General features: G+C 39.9%; 2 protein-coding genes across 2 annotated transcripts in view; one reads left to right on the top strand and one right to left on the bottom strand.

Moving 5' to 3' along the window:
• The first annotated feature begins 6,396 nt into the window (after positions 1–6,396).
• On the top strand, positions 6,397–18,492 carry gsg1l2b (gsg1-like 2b). Its single transcript, XM_048233827.1, has 5 exons — positions 6,397–6,937; positions 7,351–7,398; positions 8,988–9,140; positions 12,051–12,162; positions 15,470–18,492. Exons 1-5 carry the CDS (start codon positions 6,637–6,639, stop codon positions 15,795–15,797), a joined length of 942 nt encoding a protein of 313 aa, XP_048089784.1. The 5' UTR covers positions 6,397–6,636; the 3' UTR covers positions 15,798–18,492.
• A 1,473-nt stretch (positions 18,493–19,965) lies between these two features.
• The window catches only part of hs3st3l (heparan sulfate (glucosamine) 3-O-sulfotransferase 3-like), a 12,348-nt gene continuing 10,874 nt past the window's right edge, over positions 19,966–21,439 (bottom strand). The window contains exon 2 of the mRNA XM_048233826.1: positions 19,966–21,439. This exon is cut by the window's right edge and continues 396 nt beyond it. Coding sequence (XP_048089783.1) covers positions 21,199–21,439 — 241 coding nt within the window. The 3' untranslated portion in view covers positions 19,966–21,198.

Raw genomic sequence — 21,439 nt, 5'->3', positions numbered from 1 at the left:
AAGGAATAGTAAAGATGTGAGGGACTTCAGTTTCTTCTGCATTTCTCTTCCTATTTTTCTAGTATCACTGTTTCAGCTAACGTTTCATCTAGGCTCTCTAACTCATAATGTAGGCCTATTTAAGTATGTCCTGCTACTGCATACATGGCAGTCAAAAAGACTATACTTAGAGGCTGGTCAAGTGCATACCTGTCAACATTTAGCTTTCCAAAAACGGGAGATTTTTTTTTCGGTTGGGGGTGTCAGTGTTTATACCGGATCTGTGTTTGCATATTTAATACGTTTCATACACGTGTTTCAACACTGCATTTCGGTCGTTGATTTTACCTTACCATTACCTTACGCATGCCAGCTATGTATCCACCAGCTGCCTGCCTGCAGCCTACTTCCAAAACTCCAAAGCTGCTTGCTGTCAGATTTGGTTCCGAGGGCACAAGTTCAGTGTATCAACAACACTCAATAACAGTTTATGTGATGTGTTAATCAATTAACTCAGTTAATCAGTTAAACAATTTCACAACAGCTAGTTCTGGAGTAGGCCATTCAACTAGTCCGCTTGCTTACGACGAGACCCAGGCTGCGCAGTCGGCACCCACTTCCTTATTTGGGTTTTGGGTTGCCAGGTTTTAGTCTATGACAAAACGGTTGAAATTGAAACTAAGTGATCGTGTATGTGTAGGGTGTATTTCATACACAATCTGGCAACCTGAATGGATCAATGATTTTAAAATTAAGTTTGATGGCCATGGAAATTTACGGGAGTTTTCCGGGAGAAATAACAAAACGGGAGGGTGCTGGGAGATGACCTTGAAATACGGGAGAAACCCGGGATAAAACGGGAATGTTGACAGGTATGGTCAAGTGGCCAATACATCAGCATGATCATCATGCTTGTCATGAATCTTTAACAAACAGCATAATTACCTTAAAGCACTCAATAAGTAGAGAAGAGGGTACTCAAGGTACGCTAGCCCATCAACTCCCTCCACCTTCCCAATGTAATTATGTTAACATTGTATGGTGGCATTGTGTTTTGCATTGATTAATCTAATGATTAGATGATTATTGAAGATGCAGGTACGTTTTTCATGTCTCATACCTGATAGAGGACGCCAAAAACGTAGGCCTAGAATCTTCAAGATACATAACACAAAAGGATGTAGCCCCAGGAGGACAACACTATGCTGGCGAAAAAAAAAAAGTATATATTTTTAGTGTTAGTTCAGCTTAATAGCACATCCACAATTAAGAATAACACACTTTGACTGTATCTCTGAGATCTTTCAATTGAAATTGCATATGTTCGTTAACGACATCGTGAAAAGACTTCAAAATAAAAAATATAAATAAAAAAATAAAGGCCTTAAGTAAGCTAAATAAACTTCATTTGCATTTTTTATCGAGCAGACATTTTCATTGAAATTCAGTCAAGAGAATGAAGGCAGACTTTGTTTAATCTCATTAAGTAAGTGAACATGTCAGGATTAATATAGCAGAACACAGACTCAATGCATAACTGCAGAGTTCCACTTAATATTGTGGACTGTGACTAACTGCTTATTGAACCTTCAGCTCCAGCAATATTGGGCAGTTTCTCACTAACTGCACAGACAAAATGAAATTGGTTAGGTCTGTATACCCAACCAGATTAAATGTCGTTCCATTATCAATAGCCTTTGGGATAAAGGAATACTATTTATAATTTCCACAATACAAACATTACAAATGCCTTTTATCTTGATCCTCTAAGACACATCTAAGTGGACCATTTCAAGACAAACTATGATATTAGAGCATAACAAAATGTATGATTTCATGTGCAATATCTCATGTTCAGTGTTTGTCTATTGTGATAGGATGTCAGGATACCCATGCATGGAGGGGGCAACATGAGAGGATGAGTAATGTGGCTGGAGACTGCTTGCTGTGGATTGGAAATGCAACCATTCAAATGTGTTTTCCATTGAAAAAGTCCAGTTTAGCTATTAGAGGGTGATAAACTGCTGACAGACTCGCTATTTAAAATGATATAGTGTATTGTCCATACACACTAACAGTGTTTATGGGGTAAGTCGGAGTAGAACTCTGTTTGGCAAGATTTCACAATTTGACTCATACAGTGATTCTATTCATGAGAGCTTTTAGCATGATGTCTATTTAGCACTAGGAAATATAAATTAAATAAGGAAAAAGTTATTTAGAAATGCATATGTTTATTCTGACTAGCAGTGTTTTTGTTTTTGTGTTTGATGTTTGCTCATGTGTTTTGTCATTTGTAGACTTTGTGTTTTTTTCCCTGTAGTTTCCTCTCTCTTTTCAAAGTATAGATTGCATGCCAGTATAATGAGATGTGGATTTTGCTCTGCACACATTCTGAGGTGTTTCTCATCCCCATCTGTGCATCAACAGTGTGATTGGGGGGTCTGTTCAGCCACCTGCGGCCTGCTCACACCAGCCAAAAACAAAAGTTGCTTTAAACTAAACCTGTGATTGGGAAACTTCACAGAGGCAATGGGGAGAAACTCAAAATGATTTACTCTATTACTATTCTACGTTAAATATAACACTTATAAAACCTGTTAATAAAAGTTGTGTTTTGAATTAAGTTCAGAATATCATTATGTTGTGAATATTATGTTGTGAATATCAAAGATGTGCTGGATTCCTGAAGTCAAAACAACCGGCAATGGTGGAAGCATGTATTATTCAAACAAACACAGCCATTTAAATTATTACCTACATGCAAATGCTTTTCTCATTATTCACATCTTTTTTCTGTGTGTGTGGGGGGGGGTCGCAATCGCAGTAAGTAACCTGCCTTAGGTGTGATGGATGGAAATGTTCACAGTAATGAGCTTCTGCAATAACAGGACCCGCAGAATGGAGTAATGAGTCCAGCTTTCCATGCCTGAGAAAAACCCAACGATTAGGCACAAAGCTAATGAGTAAATTATGTACTTTCTCCATCACGGGGCTCAGTTCATCAGGCCCAAGAAAAGCCAGACACAAAGTTTGGCTAATTACACAGAGAGTGACATCAACCTGTGTGAGGCTTTGCACTCAGACAAAACAAATTCCAGCTTTCCGGAACTTTCCCTCCTCCTGGAGGTTGCTCGGTTTTGGAGTCTGATCTTACGGTATACCTCGGTGTGTGCTGTAATAGCATCTCAAGCCTGTCATAAGAGGTAAAAAGAGAACAAGCACAAATTGCCCTTGAGGTAAATTACAGGTCTCTATTGTGTGACTGCTGGTGTTAGTGTGTATCATTAGTGGAGTCAGTACTTATCTCACACAGCGGCAGTGCTGTGTGCTTCTGCTACACTGTGAGGAGGCGGCAGGGAGGGGGGGGGGGCACTAAAACGAGCCCCAAGAGAGGAGAGGAGACAGAGCGCAGCCTTTCCCATGCAAAGGCCTGCCCACTTATTTGTCAAGTTGTTTGTTTGTTTGTGTGTGTGTGTGTGAGAGAGAGAAAGAGAGAGAGGAGAAAAAAAGAAGTGTATGAGTACTAGACTATGTAGTGTATGCATGTGGACACACGCTATGTCTGTTTACTGATATCAGTGTGTGTGTGTGTGTGTGTGTGTACAGATGTGTGAGGACGTGTGTGTAATAGGATGACTGGAAGGGATATGGACTCTCATAAACCTCATTAGTGAAGCCATGAACCGTCTACTGATATATAAACATAGCCTCAGTCCACCAATCAGCAAAGTAACTCTGTCCCACTCATAAATATTGTTTACTACCCTGGCCATCCTCTGAGACTCTACCTGTTTCCTTCCACTGCCTTGCCTATAGTTAGCAGACAGTTTCAACTGTTAGAAGGCACTCCCTCACTAGAGGTATCTTTAGCCCATCTTTAGCCACAATATAAAGTAGGATAATTCCTGTCAGAAAGATCAAATACATTCCTTTCCTTGAGGGTTATGGTCAGATAAGACGAGCCAAACATTAAACAGATGAGAGCTAATACAGAACGCAGGCAGTTTGCAGCCACAGATGAACTGAGAACTCAAAGAACATTGATACAATTAATCTCAGTCTGAAACATGTGTAGAGCTTGATGGTTGGTCTGATACTGTCTGGCAGGGCAGGAGGACCTTTTAGTAACTCCGGATGCTGTTGTGTGGACTAAGAGTAATTATGCAAATGCATCCAGAGAAGAAGGATCTGTCATCTCTCAAACATCTGCCATCCTCAAAGCACATTTCTCAAAGCTTTTATCAGACACATACACACACGCACTTGCGCGCACACACACACAAATGCATGTACACACACACAGCAGAAACACACAGGAAACAGGGCAGAGAGCCTGGATAACCTTGTCACCAAGCAACAACATTTGCATATCCTCTCTGCTCTCACAAGCACTCCCACTCTCAGATCTTCATCTGATAACATGGTCACGACTTAGGCCAGAAAGAAAAATGACCTCTTCTGATTCCATGAAGTGCAAATGATATTTGGATGTAGAGTACAAATTTGTTGGGGAAAGAAAAGCAACAGCTGCTCTCTAAAATAGATATGATGATGGTTAATGACTTCTATTCTCACTCTGCTGTTCATATCCAACACCCTGTTTCTCATATACCAACAATCATGTACCAACAACATGGGTTTTTCTGTTGCATTATGGGGGCTGCTGGTGGTGGTTGTGGGGGTAGTGTACAGGGAACATAATCTGGCAGAATTGTCCAGAAGATGGATTTCGTAGAAGATGTATGTTCAAGATGTATGTTCATTATTATTACTAGTCGTATGTATACAGCGCAATATACTTCCTGTCAAGCCAAACGACAAACCTAACTGTAAGCACCTGCCATGCCCCAAACCACGTCCTTGGACTGGGCTCAAGGTGATGGGTATGAGTAATTCTCCAAACTCAGCTATTCTTTGCCATGATATTGAGCATGCCAGTCAAACTCTGCCGACCTTCCCAACCAACCCCTGGCCACCAGATATATTGAATTCAAGGAGAAATGCCTCTGAAAGGCTGCATATTTCTAGAAGCTTACAGGGATATTGGTTGAAGGGCAACTCTTGCCACAGAAACCACAATATATTAGCAGCAAGGGGAGGGATTTAATCAATGGAGGGTACATACAGACAATATTGTAGCCTTAGCAATCATTGATTTTCTTCTCCCATTGGTTGTAGCCTATGTAAAAACTAGCCATAGGCTACATAAACAGACACAGCAGTGGATAGCCTACTTGGTTATCCAAGGGGGGCCCACATGGAGCCTTTATAAACCATGACCCTGAATATCAAAGTAAGGCAGACACTGTCTTGCAATCATTAGGCCTACAGACATTAATTTTCTTAATGAAACCATTTTATGCAAGCTAGCGGTCTCGGTATGAGCGGTCTCGTTGCCATTAGTAACACATCACTATTCTTCTAGAGCTTCATGTTCACCTTTGAGCGTTATTGTCTGAAGGTCCAGCGAAAAGGGGCTTCTGCTGCGGTAGCCTAGTGCTATAACTTTAGCGTCAAGGGAATCCCTCACGCTGTGAGACAGGAGTTCGTCAGTCCCTTGTCATTGTAGGCCTATTGATTTGACCATCCGCACACATGATATAAATTCATAAATTACGGTGCAAGGGAGGTAGGCTACAGGGCCGATTTGCTAATTTCTTCCTGTAACGGGAGGACCTCTTGCTGGGTCTTAGGCTACTGTAGGCTACATGTTGTATTGTTGCCATAAGGGTGGAAAACACAAAACAGCCATTACATTGTGATATGCACTTTCGCACAGAGGAAGATTAGTACAGAAGGGTTTCATATCTGACATAGGCCAACACTCACAGGACAAAATCAAATGTTTCTCCAGTATCCATTATAGTATCCATTATATTTTTAATCTTATATTATATTTATATATATATAAATTATTATTATATTATTATTATATTTATATATATGCACTTTCGCACAGAGGAAGATTACAGAAGGGTTTCATATCTGACATAGGCCTACACTCACAGGACAAAATCAAATGTTTCTCCAGTATCCATTATATTTTTTAATCATTTGTACCAAGAATGTAATTAAAATTATCAGTCTTCGGAAGGCCCATTGAGAATAATTTCAGAGGGCCAGGATTTGCACCCTTAGGCAATGAGATTGACTTTCAATAAGAGGGTGCACTTGACAGTAGGCCCCTTACATGATTTAAATTCACAGTTCATAATATTATGCCATATAATTACCCTGTAATGAATTGCATTCATTCGATACATGAGCACTTGCATGATTTCAATCAATCCCTTTTTTCTCTATTTCAACACATTCATCCTGTTTTAAACGTCCTTTATCCATAGACAGCTCTGGGTGATGTATGCACCTTTTGCGCGGGGGGTGGAGAGGTGAATACTACGGGGTTGTGTGCGCTTCGGTGAATGACGGAGCTATCACCAGGAGTGAGTGCAGGCGAGTGGGGCGAGGGACAAAAAATTAGAGTAGTGTATCTGTGGAGGCAGGGAAGCAGCATATCTCCGCGCTGAGCATGAAAACCAAGACGCACCATAACAAAACAGGATTTTAAGACGAAACGCTGAATTATGGAGGTTTAAACGAGGTTTGACAACACACAATTTGGAATCTGAGATTTTGTAGTTATTGTTCAATAATATGGGGATGGACAGACGGAGACGAGCGTCTCTTGCACTCACCTTGAACTTCATTGCGCTTCTGTTCGCTGTTTCCGCACTTACTACCAGTTATTGGTGCGAAGGAACCCGGAAAGTTGTAAAGCCGTTTTGTACGGGGCCAGTTACTTCGAAACAGTCGTACTGCATTAGGTTTAACAGCTCAAACCTAAACGATACCCGATTGGTACAGTATATTTGGGAAACTGGAGAGGATAAGTTTGTCATGAGGAAATTTCATTCCGGAATCTGGTTTTCCTGTGAGCAAAATGTCAACATGATCGGTAAGAACGTAATTTCGTGTTTGTTGTTGCCAACCTATCTACGTCAATACTTGTGCACCCAAAGTATAGAATACGATCAACATTGCACTAACCAATGTAATTATCCACTCAGGGCATGTTTTTTATGCTTTACCTGTATTATTTGGGCAACTGGATAAACATATTAACCTTATTTTTTCTATCAAGGTTATTTTACTGACAGATAAAAAAAAATCTCATTCACAACTAACTGTAATGCAACATCTGGTATTTGTCATTAGGATTTTTAATAATAGCCTAATTTTTAATGATAGCCTAATTTGATTTGAAAGTTAACACATTGTCACAATTTAATGCCAGAGGCTACAGTGAAGGAAATACTCATGTGCTGTATGATGCTATTGGATGATAATGAGTTTTTGTATTATTTCCAGGTGAAAAATGCAGAAGTTTTCTGAACATTGCGCCACCCCATGAAAGAGGTAGGCTTTTTATTATGTTGTTAAAAGCTTAGGTTATATTGATGCTTTAAATCTCTCCTTCCATTACTTACATAGGCATTTATCACCTCACAACATTTTATATTTCTGTTTTTGTAGGTTATTCACAAGGATACCATCACACCCAGGGATATTACAGGCAGACACAGTGAATGTATAGAGGGTGTATTAAATATAGGTCATGCGGTCAGATATCCCTCTGTTGAGGATAGCTCAAAAGGATTGGCGAAGGATGATACTGTATTGCTCCCCCTACCAATACACATATGATGATCCTGAAAATGAACGTGAAGCATAGCATCACAAATAACACAGCATAGAAATATGAATATTTTGTTTGCAATGCAATTTGATTCGATTCATTGAGTGCTGTCAGTGTGAATATAATTTTGTGGCAAAACTGCCTTTGTTGTCATCTTCTACGATGCCATGTAATGGTGCTAGAAACTGGTCATTATCGGTCTCTTGTCACAGTCCACCCTCAGAATAATGAATGGTCACTGAATGAAAACTCATTCTCAATTCATAACATGTTGCCAGAGATGACTGGGGCTCATTTTAACCTGACACGGCTGCATTCAGCTGAAATGCCATTACACAGTGAGATGAACCTCATTGACCCTCTGGGGGTGCTAAAATGGCCCCATGAAGTCTGCCTTTAAGATGAGGTACAGTTTTACTACTGGGCCTCAATGCAGTAGGTTAATTAGAACTCACTTGCAGTGAGCAGAAAGATGCCCTTGTAGCTCCGGACTCAACACCTGTTCAAATGGGCTTTGCCTGACAGACAGTGTTCCTAATGGCCTGGCCGTTTGAATCCCTCCTTTTAATCCACTTTAAATCCACTCAAATTCCTCGCTGCGTCTCGCTTCTCCTGGTCGAGCTCTTCTCTCATCGCCCCCTGTCATTCTCTGTTCCATACACTCTTTTATTATCATAACATTTACTCTTTCAGTAAATTGGGACTGAAAAACCCTGTCTGAATTACACTGAACAACCGTTTTGGTCATGAAATTAATTGATGCATTGTGTGCTGCCATCTATTTTAGGCTGCTCACCTGACCAGTACATTTACGATTGCCCGATGCATTATTCGGGTTGTGCATTGAGTAGACGGGGCACCATAGGTGATTGATCTGCCTTGAGCGTACATAGCACAACACTAAGAGTGCCATTATGCTTTCTATCATATATGGGAGATGGGAATGTGGGACTTGGAGAGGACCTGTCCAGAATCTCTAAGTGTGGCCACTAACCTGTGATGCATTGAACTGAATGGTCAGGAGAGCTGACGATAGCCCTTGTTTGGCCTTGTCCCGATTTGATCCATCGGTTGGTTTGTCCTCTGTCACACTCACCACACCCAGGAGGACCATTAAGGGGGCAGAGATGTGAGCAGTGTGCTAATGGGCTTGGATAAGGTTATCAGACCCTTGATCAGAATGGCCATAACTTTTGAGCGTCTCTTGATAAACCTCCAAGACTTCTAACACCAAAAAGAAAGAGAAAAACATGGCGGATCGATATCCATTCTCTCACCCTTTGATCTCTCTATCTCCGTCTCTCTGCAGGTGTCCTGTGGCTGTGCATCGTGGCCGAGTGCCTATACATCCTGCTGCTATCCACAGGAGGCATTCTCATGTCCATAGAGGTGTGCCATTTTGGCAGCGTCATTGATGGCCTCAAGCTGAACGCCTTCGCTGCCATATTCACCGTCCTATCAGGTAACATCATCGTGCCCGTGCTTTTTTGGTGGCATTGATAAACTTTGAAATGTTTGTGCTAGTAACTTTGACACTGTAGTGTGAGTAAAGAATATGATGTACATAAGAGCATGGACAATGTGAAACATTTACTTTGTCTGACATGAAACAGTATTTTTACCAACAATGACCCCTCTTGAGTTCTCTATTTTATATTTTTTTGTGGATTTATATTTCATTGTGATGTACCAGAACAAAGGCACAGAGCCAGCATCAGACACACAAGTAGATCAGGTTCTGTTTGTAGAGATAGTGGTGTTTGGGGCGTCAGGGGAAAACTATCTGCAGCTATCTCAGTAGCTGCAGGCTTGACTTTGCCATTCTATTTTCTCCATTTTTTGAGCCATGGTGGCATCAATATAACATCACACGATTTAATACTCTGAGGATGATTTCCCTTAAGAAACAAAAAGCAATGATCTCTGCGCCTTTTACATTATATAGGTCATCGTCATAAGTAACTGCCTACAGGTCAAGCAGAAAAACAACAGGGAGACTTGGCTGGAACAAACACCACAGCTCTCGCACATTGCCTTTGCTCTTCATAAGTTCATACAGTAATATTTGTTATCTTTGAATTCATACAGTGCACACAATTATTCTGTAATGTTGTAGCATTGCTGATATCACTGGATGTTAAAGGTGCTCGAAGCGATGTTGGGTAACGTCACTTTTGTTGACGTTCAAACAAAACAGAGAGCTATCTCGCCCCTCCCTCCCGTACAACTGAAACTCTCCTGAATGCGCATCTCATCGGTGATTGGCTGGAACAGTTTGTTATGTTTCATGGTCCAGGCTGGACCAGGCTGTTTTTGTTGCCATTTTTGGAGCCTGGTCTGTCCACAGAGACTGCGTTTTTTACAGTGTATAGGGACAGGCAGCTAGCGGATTGTGAGGAGATGTTTGCTGTATAATGTGACAAAAAATGTTTTAGCTTAGAAACCACACAACATCGCTTAGAGCCCCTTAACACAGTTGACAGTACACTATTATAACCAGTGCAAAAATGACTGTAATACCAACTAACACTAAAAGATCCTCAAGTTTGAGAACTCACTATTGTACTAGTACACTATTGTATGTAAATACAGTATGCTACTAGGTAAATAATGTATAGTTTGACAATTCCAAATGTAAAGCCATTTTATTTGTCAATATCTCTACTGTTCAATTGCTGTGATTGGAATACTGTATATACAGTGCTTTTTATACAGTATTAATTTTCTAATACCATATTATAATAGCTTAGAAAAGCCAACCAATCCATCTTCTGTGAACTTTCCATCCACTGGGCAGGACGTTAGGGCAGTGGCCTCTCAGCTTTATTAGACCAATGTTCCTGCTGCCTGAGCAATGGCTTCTGTCATTTCACATCACAACACATTGATTGGAATTGGATTTGATGTTGTACGTAGATGGCCAGGCAGATGGATCTGGTTGTTCTTGAGTATGGTTTAGCGGAATTTAGTTAATTGATGTCCCTTGATGTGATTGTGTCACTTGATGTGACAATATTTAGAAAACAATTGATTGTTATACATTGTCAACAACGGGGCAGACTGAGGCGGAATCCATAGTTTATTTGCTCTGTCTGGACGGTGCTCATGCAATACAGGGATTTTGACGGTTTATGAAGCAATCGGATTGTCATGGAGATCGCTCTCAGTCTCTCTCTCTCCCTCCCTCTCTCTCTCTCTCTCTCTCTCTCTCTGACTCATTCTCACTATTATTCATGATTTATTTTGTGATGAATCCTGCTGAAATGAGATTCCCTCTCAGCCCGGATGCAGATCAGTCTACAAAAAAAAAGATAAACTAAAGGTAACTTTTTTTCTCCCCCGTCTCCAGCACAGCCTCTGCTTGCAGATAGTCCTCCCTCTAGGCTCCTTCCCCTCCAGCATTTGAAGGCATCCATTTACAAAATATGGGTCATATTTTTCAGCCCCGCCAATATTCCACAGCAGCTCAGGCTGTGCCGGTGTTTAATGAAGTGAGACAGCACTTTGCCGTCGTCAGACACTGTGACTTTTATTGAGACTTGGGACGGGCTGTAAATACTGGATCTTTAATCTGTCCTGAATTTCCTCTTCAACTTTTTTTTTTCTACTTCCTGCGTCATTTTTTTTCTTCCTTTTTCGATCCACTGTGGTGTGACATTGCTTCTCCTCCCTCAAGGTCTGGCTGGTTGATGTTGTGTGGTGTGATGAGAATAAGTTTGCCATCTGGACGGAAGGCAGAGGCACTCACTCATTCACTCTCTTATCCTCTCTCTCTCGAGTGCTCTCTTATTCTCTTATCCTCTCTCTTTCTCTCTCTTTCTCTCTCTCTGAAACACACACACACACACACACATACATACACATACACACTTACACACATAAAATCACACTGACACAGCACAGTGACCCTGACACATATACTCCCACAGTGTGTGTATACCCTGCGGTCCTGACTGATATTAATTACTTCCACTCCTGGGATCTGTGCAAGCATGAGCTAATGGAGTTCACCTTGGCTTATTTTACACTGGTTTACCGCTGTGAAGAGTCAGTGAAGTATTACATACTGCAAGCTAAACTTGTGATATTGTGGCTGTGTCTCGTTTGTTTAGTATTTCAGTCAGTATTATAGGGAAGTCTCAGCCTCTGTGTCGCTTCCTGGTGTAGTCTGCCCCCTTGTGGTGACAACTGAGAAACACAGATTTTAGATATTTTATATTGTACACAGCCTAACATAAACAGGGAAACTCTTTTCAAACTTAATTTATTTTATTAACATATATGTAATGTATCTGTTCACAATGACCTTGTAAGGAGGATTTATAAGTGTATTTCCCTCTATATCTTTCACTCTTGGGTGACCTTTCTCTAGGCCTCCTTGGGATGGTAGCCCACATGATGTACACAACAGCATTCCAGTTAACCGTTAGTTTGGGCCCAGAAGACTGGAAACCACAGACCTGGGACTACAGCTGGTCATACATGTAAGATTGCCATCGTTTTTTAATGTCTCATTTATATGAACAGAGTGAGAGTGGGGTTTGTAAAGGATATCGCCGATCATGTCCTATCAGAAATCAATAAATGATGGGACTCGAAGTATTATGTCTGTAAACTTTAAAGCCAAAGCTATTATTTTCAACGATTTTGCTGCCAGTCTGGCTACTGTTATATTCCAACCCCAAAACATCTTTTGTGCAATAAAAACAGAATGTGCAAAAACATTGTGTAAAATGTGAATAAAAACAGAATGTCTCTTAAACTCATATTTAGTTGCAAAAAGGACATAGACAACATATCAAATGTTGAAAATGACAAATTTGACTATTTCATGAAAATTATATGTTAATTTTGAATTTGATACCAGCAACATGTTTAAAAAAAAAGTTGGGACAGGGGTAACAAAATGCTGGAAAAGTTGTGTAATGATAAAGAAAACAAAAGGAGGAATATTTCACAACTAATTAGGGTAACTGACAACATGATTGGGTATGAAAAAGAGCATCCCAGAGAGGCAGGGTCTCTTAGAAATAAAGATGTAGGGGTATTCATCACTCTGTGTAAACCTGTGTGCACAAATGATGAAACAATGTAATTGTAATGCTTCTTAATATGAAATTGTGAGGTATTTGGGGAGTTCATCATCTACAGGATATAATATTATTAAAACATTCAGAGAATCCAGAGAAATCTTTGCAAATAAGGGAAAGAGCTGAAAAATAAATTGGATGGCCGTGGTCTTTTGGACCTCAGATGGCATCAACACCAGACCTGTTTCCAGACCTTTCATTGTATGGGCTCAGAAAAACCTCTGATAACCATTGTCTATGTGCACAGTTTGATACTCAATTAAAAAACTGCAGCCGAAATTGTAACAGCCAAAATTTTATTGAGACATGATACAGAAAATATCACCGTCTTATCTGGGCCTAAGCTTGTTTAAAATGGACTGAGGTAACATGGAAAAATGTCCTGTGGTTAGACCAATCCAAATTTGCCATTCTTTTTGGAAATTTTGGACTTATCTGCGCTAAAGAGGAGAGGGCCTATCCAAGTATCCAACCTATCCAACTTGTTTTAGTGCTCAGTTGAAAACCCAACATCTATGACGGTGTGGAGGAGCATTAGTGCCTAAAGCAGTGTTTCTTACTGTAACTGGTGGGTCGGGACCCAAAAGTGGGTCGCGGAACTTTTCTGGGTGGGTCGCGGAGCTTGTGGTTCAAAAAAAAAAAAAGAATGCATATTTAAAATGTTACCTTATCAGATCTAATATCAGACCTTTCAGATTGGAAAAAATGGGACAGAAACCCCAGAGTGTGGCATGCAGTGAATTGCTGGCATATGAGAACATGAAACCATCAAAACTAAAATGCCACATAGGGACAAAGCGTCCTTGTCAAAAAACAAACCTGCTGAGTGTTTTAAGGTGAGATCAGGAGTTGAAGGCGATGTGGGTAGCCAGAAATTATCGTGGCTATGCCACTGATACAGGTATTTTGCGTGTCTTTGGCAAAGCACAATCAATTCTGAATGATGTATACAGGTTTTGAGCAACATATACTGCCATCCAGGCAATGTCATTTCCAGGGAAGACCGTGAATATTTCAGAAAAACAATGTCAAAATGAATTATGCACATATAAAGAGTATTTCTCCATAGATTAAGAGTCCAGGTGCTAAAATGGCCTGTCTGCAGTCTAGATTTGTCAAATTAGGTGCATAATGGAATGAAAAACATGACTAAGAATACCCCATACTGTTCTTGAAATTCTATATCGGGGGGTAATGGGACATTTCATTCTCAAAACTTTAACAACTGGTCTCCTCAGTTCCCTAAACATTTACAGAATTTTGTTAAATGAAGAGGTGAAGCAGCACAGTGGTAAACATGCTGCCATCCCAACTTTTTTTTGAAACATGTTGCTTGCATCAAATTCAAAATTAACATATTTTTGATATGTTGTCTATGTCCTTTTTCCTGCTAAATATGGGTTAAGAGACTTGTATATTATCACATTCTGTTTTTATTTGCATTTTACACAACGTCTATTACATAGATGTAAGAATGTTATCCTTTAGCCTGACATAGCCAGACTTAATTCTATTCAGAATTTGAGTCTGGGAGGCTACCGCTCCATTGGGACGTGATTATGGGACTCTGCACACAATTGGAGAAGCCTATCCAATCAGAGCAACGAAATATGTAAATATAGGAAGAAAAACATCTGTCTTCTCGACAAATGCCCCAATTGCTGTTTTCTGTTTGTTTTTTAAAGTTATTGCACACTCAATATCTTGTTTATTTTATTTTATTTATCCTTTATTTTACCAGTTGAGTCCCAATGAGATATTGTATCTCTTTTTCAAGGGAGCCATTGGTTCACAAAACTAAAAAAGTACACTAAGAACAAGAACAGAAAGGTATACAACAATGACCAGACAGGACAACAGAATACAATAATGACAGGTCCAGACACAACAAACAATAGGATAAATAACATTTAACAACAGACAAATACATATATACATGTAGACAAAAACAAAGGGAGAAAAAAAGAGGAGAGGGTTATTGGAAACGATGCAGTGCATCTGACTTAAGTGTCTTAAGTAAATGGAGAGTTTGTTTTATTATTGAAGGAGGTTCCAATACCAGGGGGCAGAGTAGCTAAAAGCCATCTTTCCAAGTTCTGAAGCAATGCGTGTTATGATAAGGTGCAGGGTTATTGGTTATTGTATTTACTGTGATTCCAGATTAACTTGTAGACTACAACAGACGATGTAGCTTCTCTTGGGACAGGCTTTTTCAAATAATATCAACTCAAGTGCACTCAGGTGACATGAATGACTAGGCACCGTTGCTCATCTGTCCATCATTGTACACTGTATTGAACCGCTCTGGTGTGGGCTTAGAGGTTTCTTAAAGCTGCAGTTGGCAAGTCTGACAGATTGAGAGGACTGGACCAGACTGCACCAGACTGTGATTGACAGTCAGATCTCACACAGCCCTGCTCTGATTGGACCAGAAGAACCAGGAGCTGTGGATTTTTGCAAAACAAATAAATAGGTGGAGGTAGAAGTGCAGTTTTTTTTCTAAAACAGGCTGATTTATGTTGTTCTGTTGGAGCATAGTGTTTCAGTAAATATGATCTAAAAAATCTTGCCAACTGCAGCTTTAATGGAGTGAGGCGAGACTGAATTTCCAGACCTCAAATTTTGTGGGTGAGGCAAATTTGGGCTGACTTCCAGGCAGATATCCTTACTAATCACGCACTCTATTGTTTCTGTTCGTCAGACTAGCATGGAGCTCCTTCACTGCCTGCATGGCTTCTTCCGTGACTACCATCAACCGCTACACAAAGACTATTCTGGAATTCAAGCACAAACGCAAGAACATCGAGAAGAACCTGAAGATCAAGCAGAAGCTGCTGGACCTGGAGTCCCCAGACCAGGTGTGGGACATGTACATCAGCTCTGTCCCCAGCTCAGCCGCCGAGGAGCTCCTGGACCTGTCCAGCTCGGGACGCAAGCTCTCCAACAACTCCGTCTTCCTGGACCTCAACGATCTGCCCGACCACCACCACCACCACCACCAGCAGCAGCAGGTGGAGGAGTATTGCTGAGGTTTCGCCCCTCAAACAGAAGAGGCCTGCACTGGGTGTCTAGTGCTGCCATTCCTCCCTCCCTCGTCCGCCGCACCAAGCTCCACTCTCCTCATCCAACTACTGCAGCCTGCCAGCAGAGGCCTGAGTGTCCTGTTCTCTCACAGTAAACAAATCTGATCTCGATCTCTCTCTCTTTTCTCTTGAAAATGGGCTATGTTGTGACCAAAAAAGACTGTGTTGTCAGAGAGTTTCTGTCATCTCTGTCTGTTTTTTTGTTTGTTTTGATCATGCACATACATGCACAGTGTAAAGATGGGAGTAGCTGACCTTATTGGACATTTATGTATTTATTTGTTTTCCTTATCGCATCAATTCAAATGCATTGATACTGTGAAAATACAGAATATGGTGAATAATATCTTCACAATTTACTTTCCATATCAATAGATATGATCCTGTATTAAGTGTAGAGGGTCAGCTTGCTGCTCAGTCATTAGCTAACTGCTGATTCACGCTTCCCTCTAAACCAGACATTCCGACATAAAAGCCATTGTGTTTCCTATTCAAATTCAAATGGAAGGCATGGTTTTCCATCATAAGTAATCCTACAGCGCCCTCAGCTTCAGTCTGCAAGAGTCCTGCTGTGTGTAAAATGTATTTAGTTACAGTCACCATGCTGAGTGCCTTTGCTTGTTATATTGTTCTACTTTTCAGAGTCGTTTTAAACTGCATGATGAATATCATTGATAGCTTTAGTCTCTGAGCATGTTTTGTAATATGCAAATGTAACTAATTCTAATTCCTCTAAGTCCTCTTTTGAATTTGTCTAATTTTAAATCAGAGAACATTTTTTATCTCGGGTTCAACTGCCAAAAGACAAGCTAATCCTTTCTTGATACTGTGTGGTTTTGTTTTTTCTTGTGTTACCTAATTGTGTGATTTATGATGTTTGTAACAGATTGGTCAGTGCAATTGCTTTTAGAGCTAAACACACAAATGTGTACCCTAAGAGGGCATATTAAGGCGTATATTGAAATACTTGCAAATAAGGTGGTTAGAATTCACTTCATGAGCTTTCAATGTTTCATGTATGTGATTTTTTCTTTTTGTAATTTCAAGCCCTTTTGCTCTTTGTTACTACACTTATTTTGGTAAAAAGTAGACCACAATAGGAATACATGTTGTTTTGCTCATTATACAGATCACTCATTTCTTTTGAATACTAGATGTTATGAGGCTATTGATGTTGTTATGGAGAGCAGAGTTGCATGGATCTTAAGCCTTTTGAGCATGTTCATTTGATATATTTGGGGACCATTTTGCTGATAATTAGACTTAAGCTTTACCCTAAGATATATAACCTCTCAATAAGGCACATCATTGACAGATAAACATATGTTCATGTTACCCATAATACTTACTAATTGAGTGGGCCCTGCTTGTCCAGTGTGCAGAAACGATACTCAGTTACAGGGGTTGGGCAAAGTAATGGAAACATGATTTGCCATTGAGTTATGCTTCCCAGAGCTAGTTTTTTTTTAGACACAGTTCATCTCGAAACGTTTATCTACGTTTTTGTTAACAAGGCCCCAGCCATCAGCGCTCCAACAATGTGTTTTGTCTTTAGAAGTCTGAAAGGTCATAGGCTACAGTTTTACATGTACTGATGCACAGATTAAAAAAGCAAACATACAGGAAGGATGTCTGCTGTGCATATACCGGTACATAAGATTTATTTTCCAATTGGGACTAAAAATTTAATTTTCCAATTTCCTTTTTTTTTGTCCAATCCCTGTTTATATCTGCATTTAGTCTATCTCTATCTGCATTTAGTCTATCTCTATCGGATCTCATATTCTGCTTTATTGAGTTGTTAGGTTCTCTAGTTCCCCCTAGTGCCCACTATTGAAAATGACAACCAACAAAAACATAATTCAGGTGCTAAATTGTGCTAAAGTGCTAAATTAAGTGCTAAATTGAGGACCTTGACATACTTTCCTACAAACAAGATTTTTTTGGTCTTTTTCACAGTCAAACATATATGATTAAAATAGTTTGTATTAGTGGTTAATATGATAGTGGTGTGTCCATTTATTGTATTTGGGGCTTATTACGTATAGCCCTACTGATTGCATATCAAAAGTTTGCCTTTGGCTGAGAAGAGGTCTGGAACCGAAAAGCTATTGTGAGCTTGCAGGCCTACATTTTTTTACCACAGCTTTCTTTTTTTATTTTAAAAGCCTTGTCCGTTGCTGAATTCTAACGCTTGTAGCATTGCCCAGGCTAACATTGCGTCAGGTTTGTTTTTTTGTGTGTCTCCAAGTTCAACCTATCCACATGGGTAATGTTGTGAGATATGGACCCCAGAGTGTTGGGTGGAGATTAAAGATATACATTTTGATATCTACTGTATGATTCTGTTAGAGAATCGGATCCCTTTCTTGTCAGCACTGACATGACGAAATATTTCAACCTCCATAAGGCTGAATCATGGGGATGAGTACAGTTTTTCCTGAATAAATTTATAAATCATTTTATGAAGAATTACTGAGGAGTTATTTTTGCCAAACAAACTGTTTACAGGGAGTTGTCGTGCTAGATAAGGTAATATAATTTAAGATGTAGGAAATGTATAATGTTAAAAGTATGATAATGATTATTTATTTGTAAACACTGTTCTGTAAAGCAGATAATAAACCTGCTGTTGCTTCAAGTGTGTGTTTGCTTCTTGATCACTGGAAGAGTACATTCTAAAAAATGGGAGCGGATGAAATTAAATATGGTTTTCATTGTCAGTGCAAAATGTGGTCTGATGACTCAAACTCACAAGCATGTTGCATCTTCCTTCCTCAAACCCATGGAAACTTGAATATAATGCTTAGCACAGGATTGTTACTCTTTCAAACCCCTGGACATATTTTGTCTGTTTGTTGCAACATTACGTAACGGTTCCTCTTGGTAAAAATCACATATTTAAAATGTCCTCATGGTGGCACATCTGTCACATTTGGGACACTCAAACTTCCCATGTGTGATAAATTGGAGTGAGATTCCTGTCAGGGATAATCAGCTCTACAGCTAAAAATATATTTTGGGTCCATGAAATAAAAACAGGCATTTAAATGAGTCTTATAAGAACAGTAACAGCATGTCCTCTAGATGTCTCCAAAGTGCCATATTTACCCAAGTACTGAAACTGCCTCTACCGCTATTTCTCTCTCCTGCCACAGTGATTCGGTACAGGCTCCAGATCAAAGACTACATGGAAACACTACCAAAAGTTTGGGATTACTTAGACATTTCCATTTCACACAATTATAGACAGAATACCAGCTGAGATCAGTTGCATTGTTTTTTTGATCAGGGCAGCAGTTTTCAGATTACATTATGTGCTTAAATAATTGCAAAAGGGTTCTCGACTGAAGGAAATAGCTGATCTTTAATGCAATATCTACATTGCCCATTATCAGCAACCATTCATCCAATGTTCCAAAGGCACATTATGTTTACTAATCTGATCATTTTAAAAGGCTAACTGAGAAAACATTGAAGAACCCTTTTGCTATTATGTAAGCACATGTAATCTGAAAACTGCTGTCTTGATTAAAAAACAAAATGCAACTGATCTCAACTGCTATTCTGTTTATAATAGAGTGGAATGGAAATGTCTAAATGACCCCATCTTTTGACTGGTAGTGTATTTGTATTGATGCTATTACTGTTTTATCTTTCTGCTGTATTTTCTTTTCAGTCTGGTTTCATTTAATATTATGTGTTTTCAGCCTTCTTTTGCCATGGTTTATTACCTCAGGTCAGGTAATGTTTTTGTCATCTTATACTTAAAGTTGTATTGACATCTCTAATCATTATCTTCATCAAAGCATGTGTTTTGTTCAATTTATTGCTGTAGCCTAATGATAAATACCAGCATCCAATGGTTTAATGGTGCGCATCCAACTCTTCTGCATGTCAACATACCAGATCTCCACTGGTTTTATTTATTTACATATTGCATCTTTATACACTTTGTCAAGCCACCTTAGCAATTGAAAAAAAAAGTGATTACCAGATTTTTCCAGAGGGTGGCGCACTTACACAAAGTCCCCATCAGCGAGCCCACATACACACACAGCATCAAACTCCCATAGCACAGGCAACACACACAAGCAGCTACAAACACAACTGATTGTTTCAAAATAATTTAATTGCTTCCTTGGAGGCTATGTCTCAAAGCTAGTGCAAATATCATGCAGGAAAATGGCTCTAGAGCTTGTCAGGTTTATTTGTAGATCTTTAGATATTAACAGTATACTGGGCTGTAATTGCACCATCCATAAAAGAGGGTTTGCATTGTTCTCCCTTGTATCTGTACAGCATATGCAGGCCCTATTGTTTTCCATTGCCATATTTTGATTGATTTGGTTCATTGTTCTCATTCCAGACAATAAACAGGCTAAAAAAGTCGAAATAGGACAAAACCAAATTTTGAAGCGCGGGTACTGTGTGCATTTGGTGTTCTGCTTCCAGGGCTGCTGAGTGGGTGGTTGTTTTCAGGGACAAATGCATGATTTAAACACATAACCTTATGATGTCTTGGTGCATCATTGTAAGCATAGCGCATGTGCTGCTGATTGGTTTCTATTCCATGTTAATGCCACTGTACATATGTAGTCCTAAAAACATATCTTAATCTGAACCTAAAAACATATCTTAATCTGAACCTAAAAACATATCTTAATCCGAACCCACTATGGCTGATAGGGTGAAACACTAAAGACAGAGTTTGAATTAAAAAAAAATGAATCTGTGAATATGTGTGAATATGAAGGTTTCACTCCCATTGCAGAACAGAAGGCTTCCGGCACATAATACTCTCAGTGGTTTTGCAAAAAACACCACAACGAAATTATGACATGGCATAGCAGATCCTGGTCATCTTTTCCATTTTTTGTTTCTTCTCTTTTTTTGTTCGTATTTTTTTTTCTTTTTCATTTGCAATCGTTTAGCTTGTGCCAAACGGCAGGAAGTGGAGTGAGAATGCCATCCATCAGCGAACGAAAGCACCGCTGATTAGTTTCTGTTAGTGACAGCTTTGGTGCCAGCACCGCGGGTCTCTGGTGAAAAATAAAATGATAATCTTTCAGCCAACAGCTATTTGTCACTGCTCGGAAACAATGTGCTGTCTCAGGATATTACACTTGACTCACTTTAGCCCGGCATCCAAAACATATTAAAAATCATAAAATTCAGTTTCCATCTCGAGGCCAGCACTCAAGTGGCATTGAATTATCCATTATCCTCCCGTCTAATAAGAGTTTATAGTCACACAGTCGCTGCAGCCGGGAGCCACAAATGCAGCCGAGAAATTAGATGAATATTTTGGAGAAGCGGGTTCCATTCCAGGATATTAAAGAATCAGTCACTGCCAGCCAAAGTCCTGCCCCGCCATTTGGTAGAACCGCAGGTTGTGGGGCTGATAGAACTCCCGCAGCTTCTGGATGACTGTCGGGTGGATCCGGGGGTGGATCCGTCCCTTGGTCTTGCCCAAGCAGTGGGGTTTGCTGCTCCCCTCGGGTTTCTTGAGGCAAGGGAAACCCTTGGTCTTGTTGAAGTAAAAGTGCTTGTCGGTGACGATGCGCTGAAGGCCCAGGAAGTCCTGC

The sequence above is a fragment of the Alosa alosa genome, chromosome 22 (genome assembly GCF_017589495.1).
Source record: "Alosa alosa isolate M-15738 ecotype Scorff River chromosome 22, AALO_Geno_1.1, whole genome shotgun sequence".
Taxonomy (NCBI): domain Eukaryota; kingdom Metazoa; phylum Chordata; class Actinopteri; order Clupeiformes; family Clupeidae; genus Alosa; species Alosa alosa.
The sequence above is the reverse complement of the archived record's forward strand: the minus strand, read 5'-3'. Positions and strand labels throughout refer to the sequence as shown.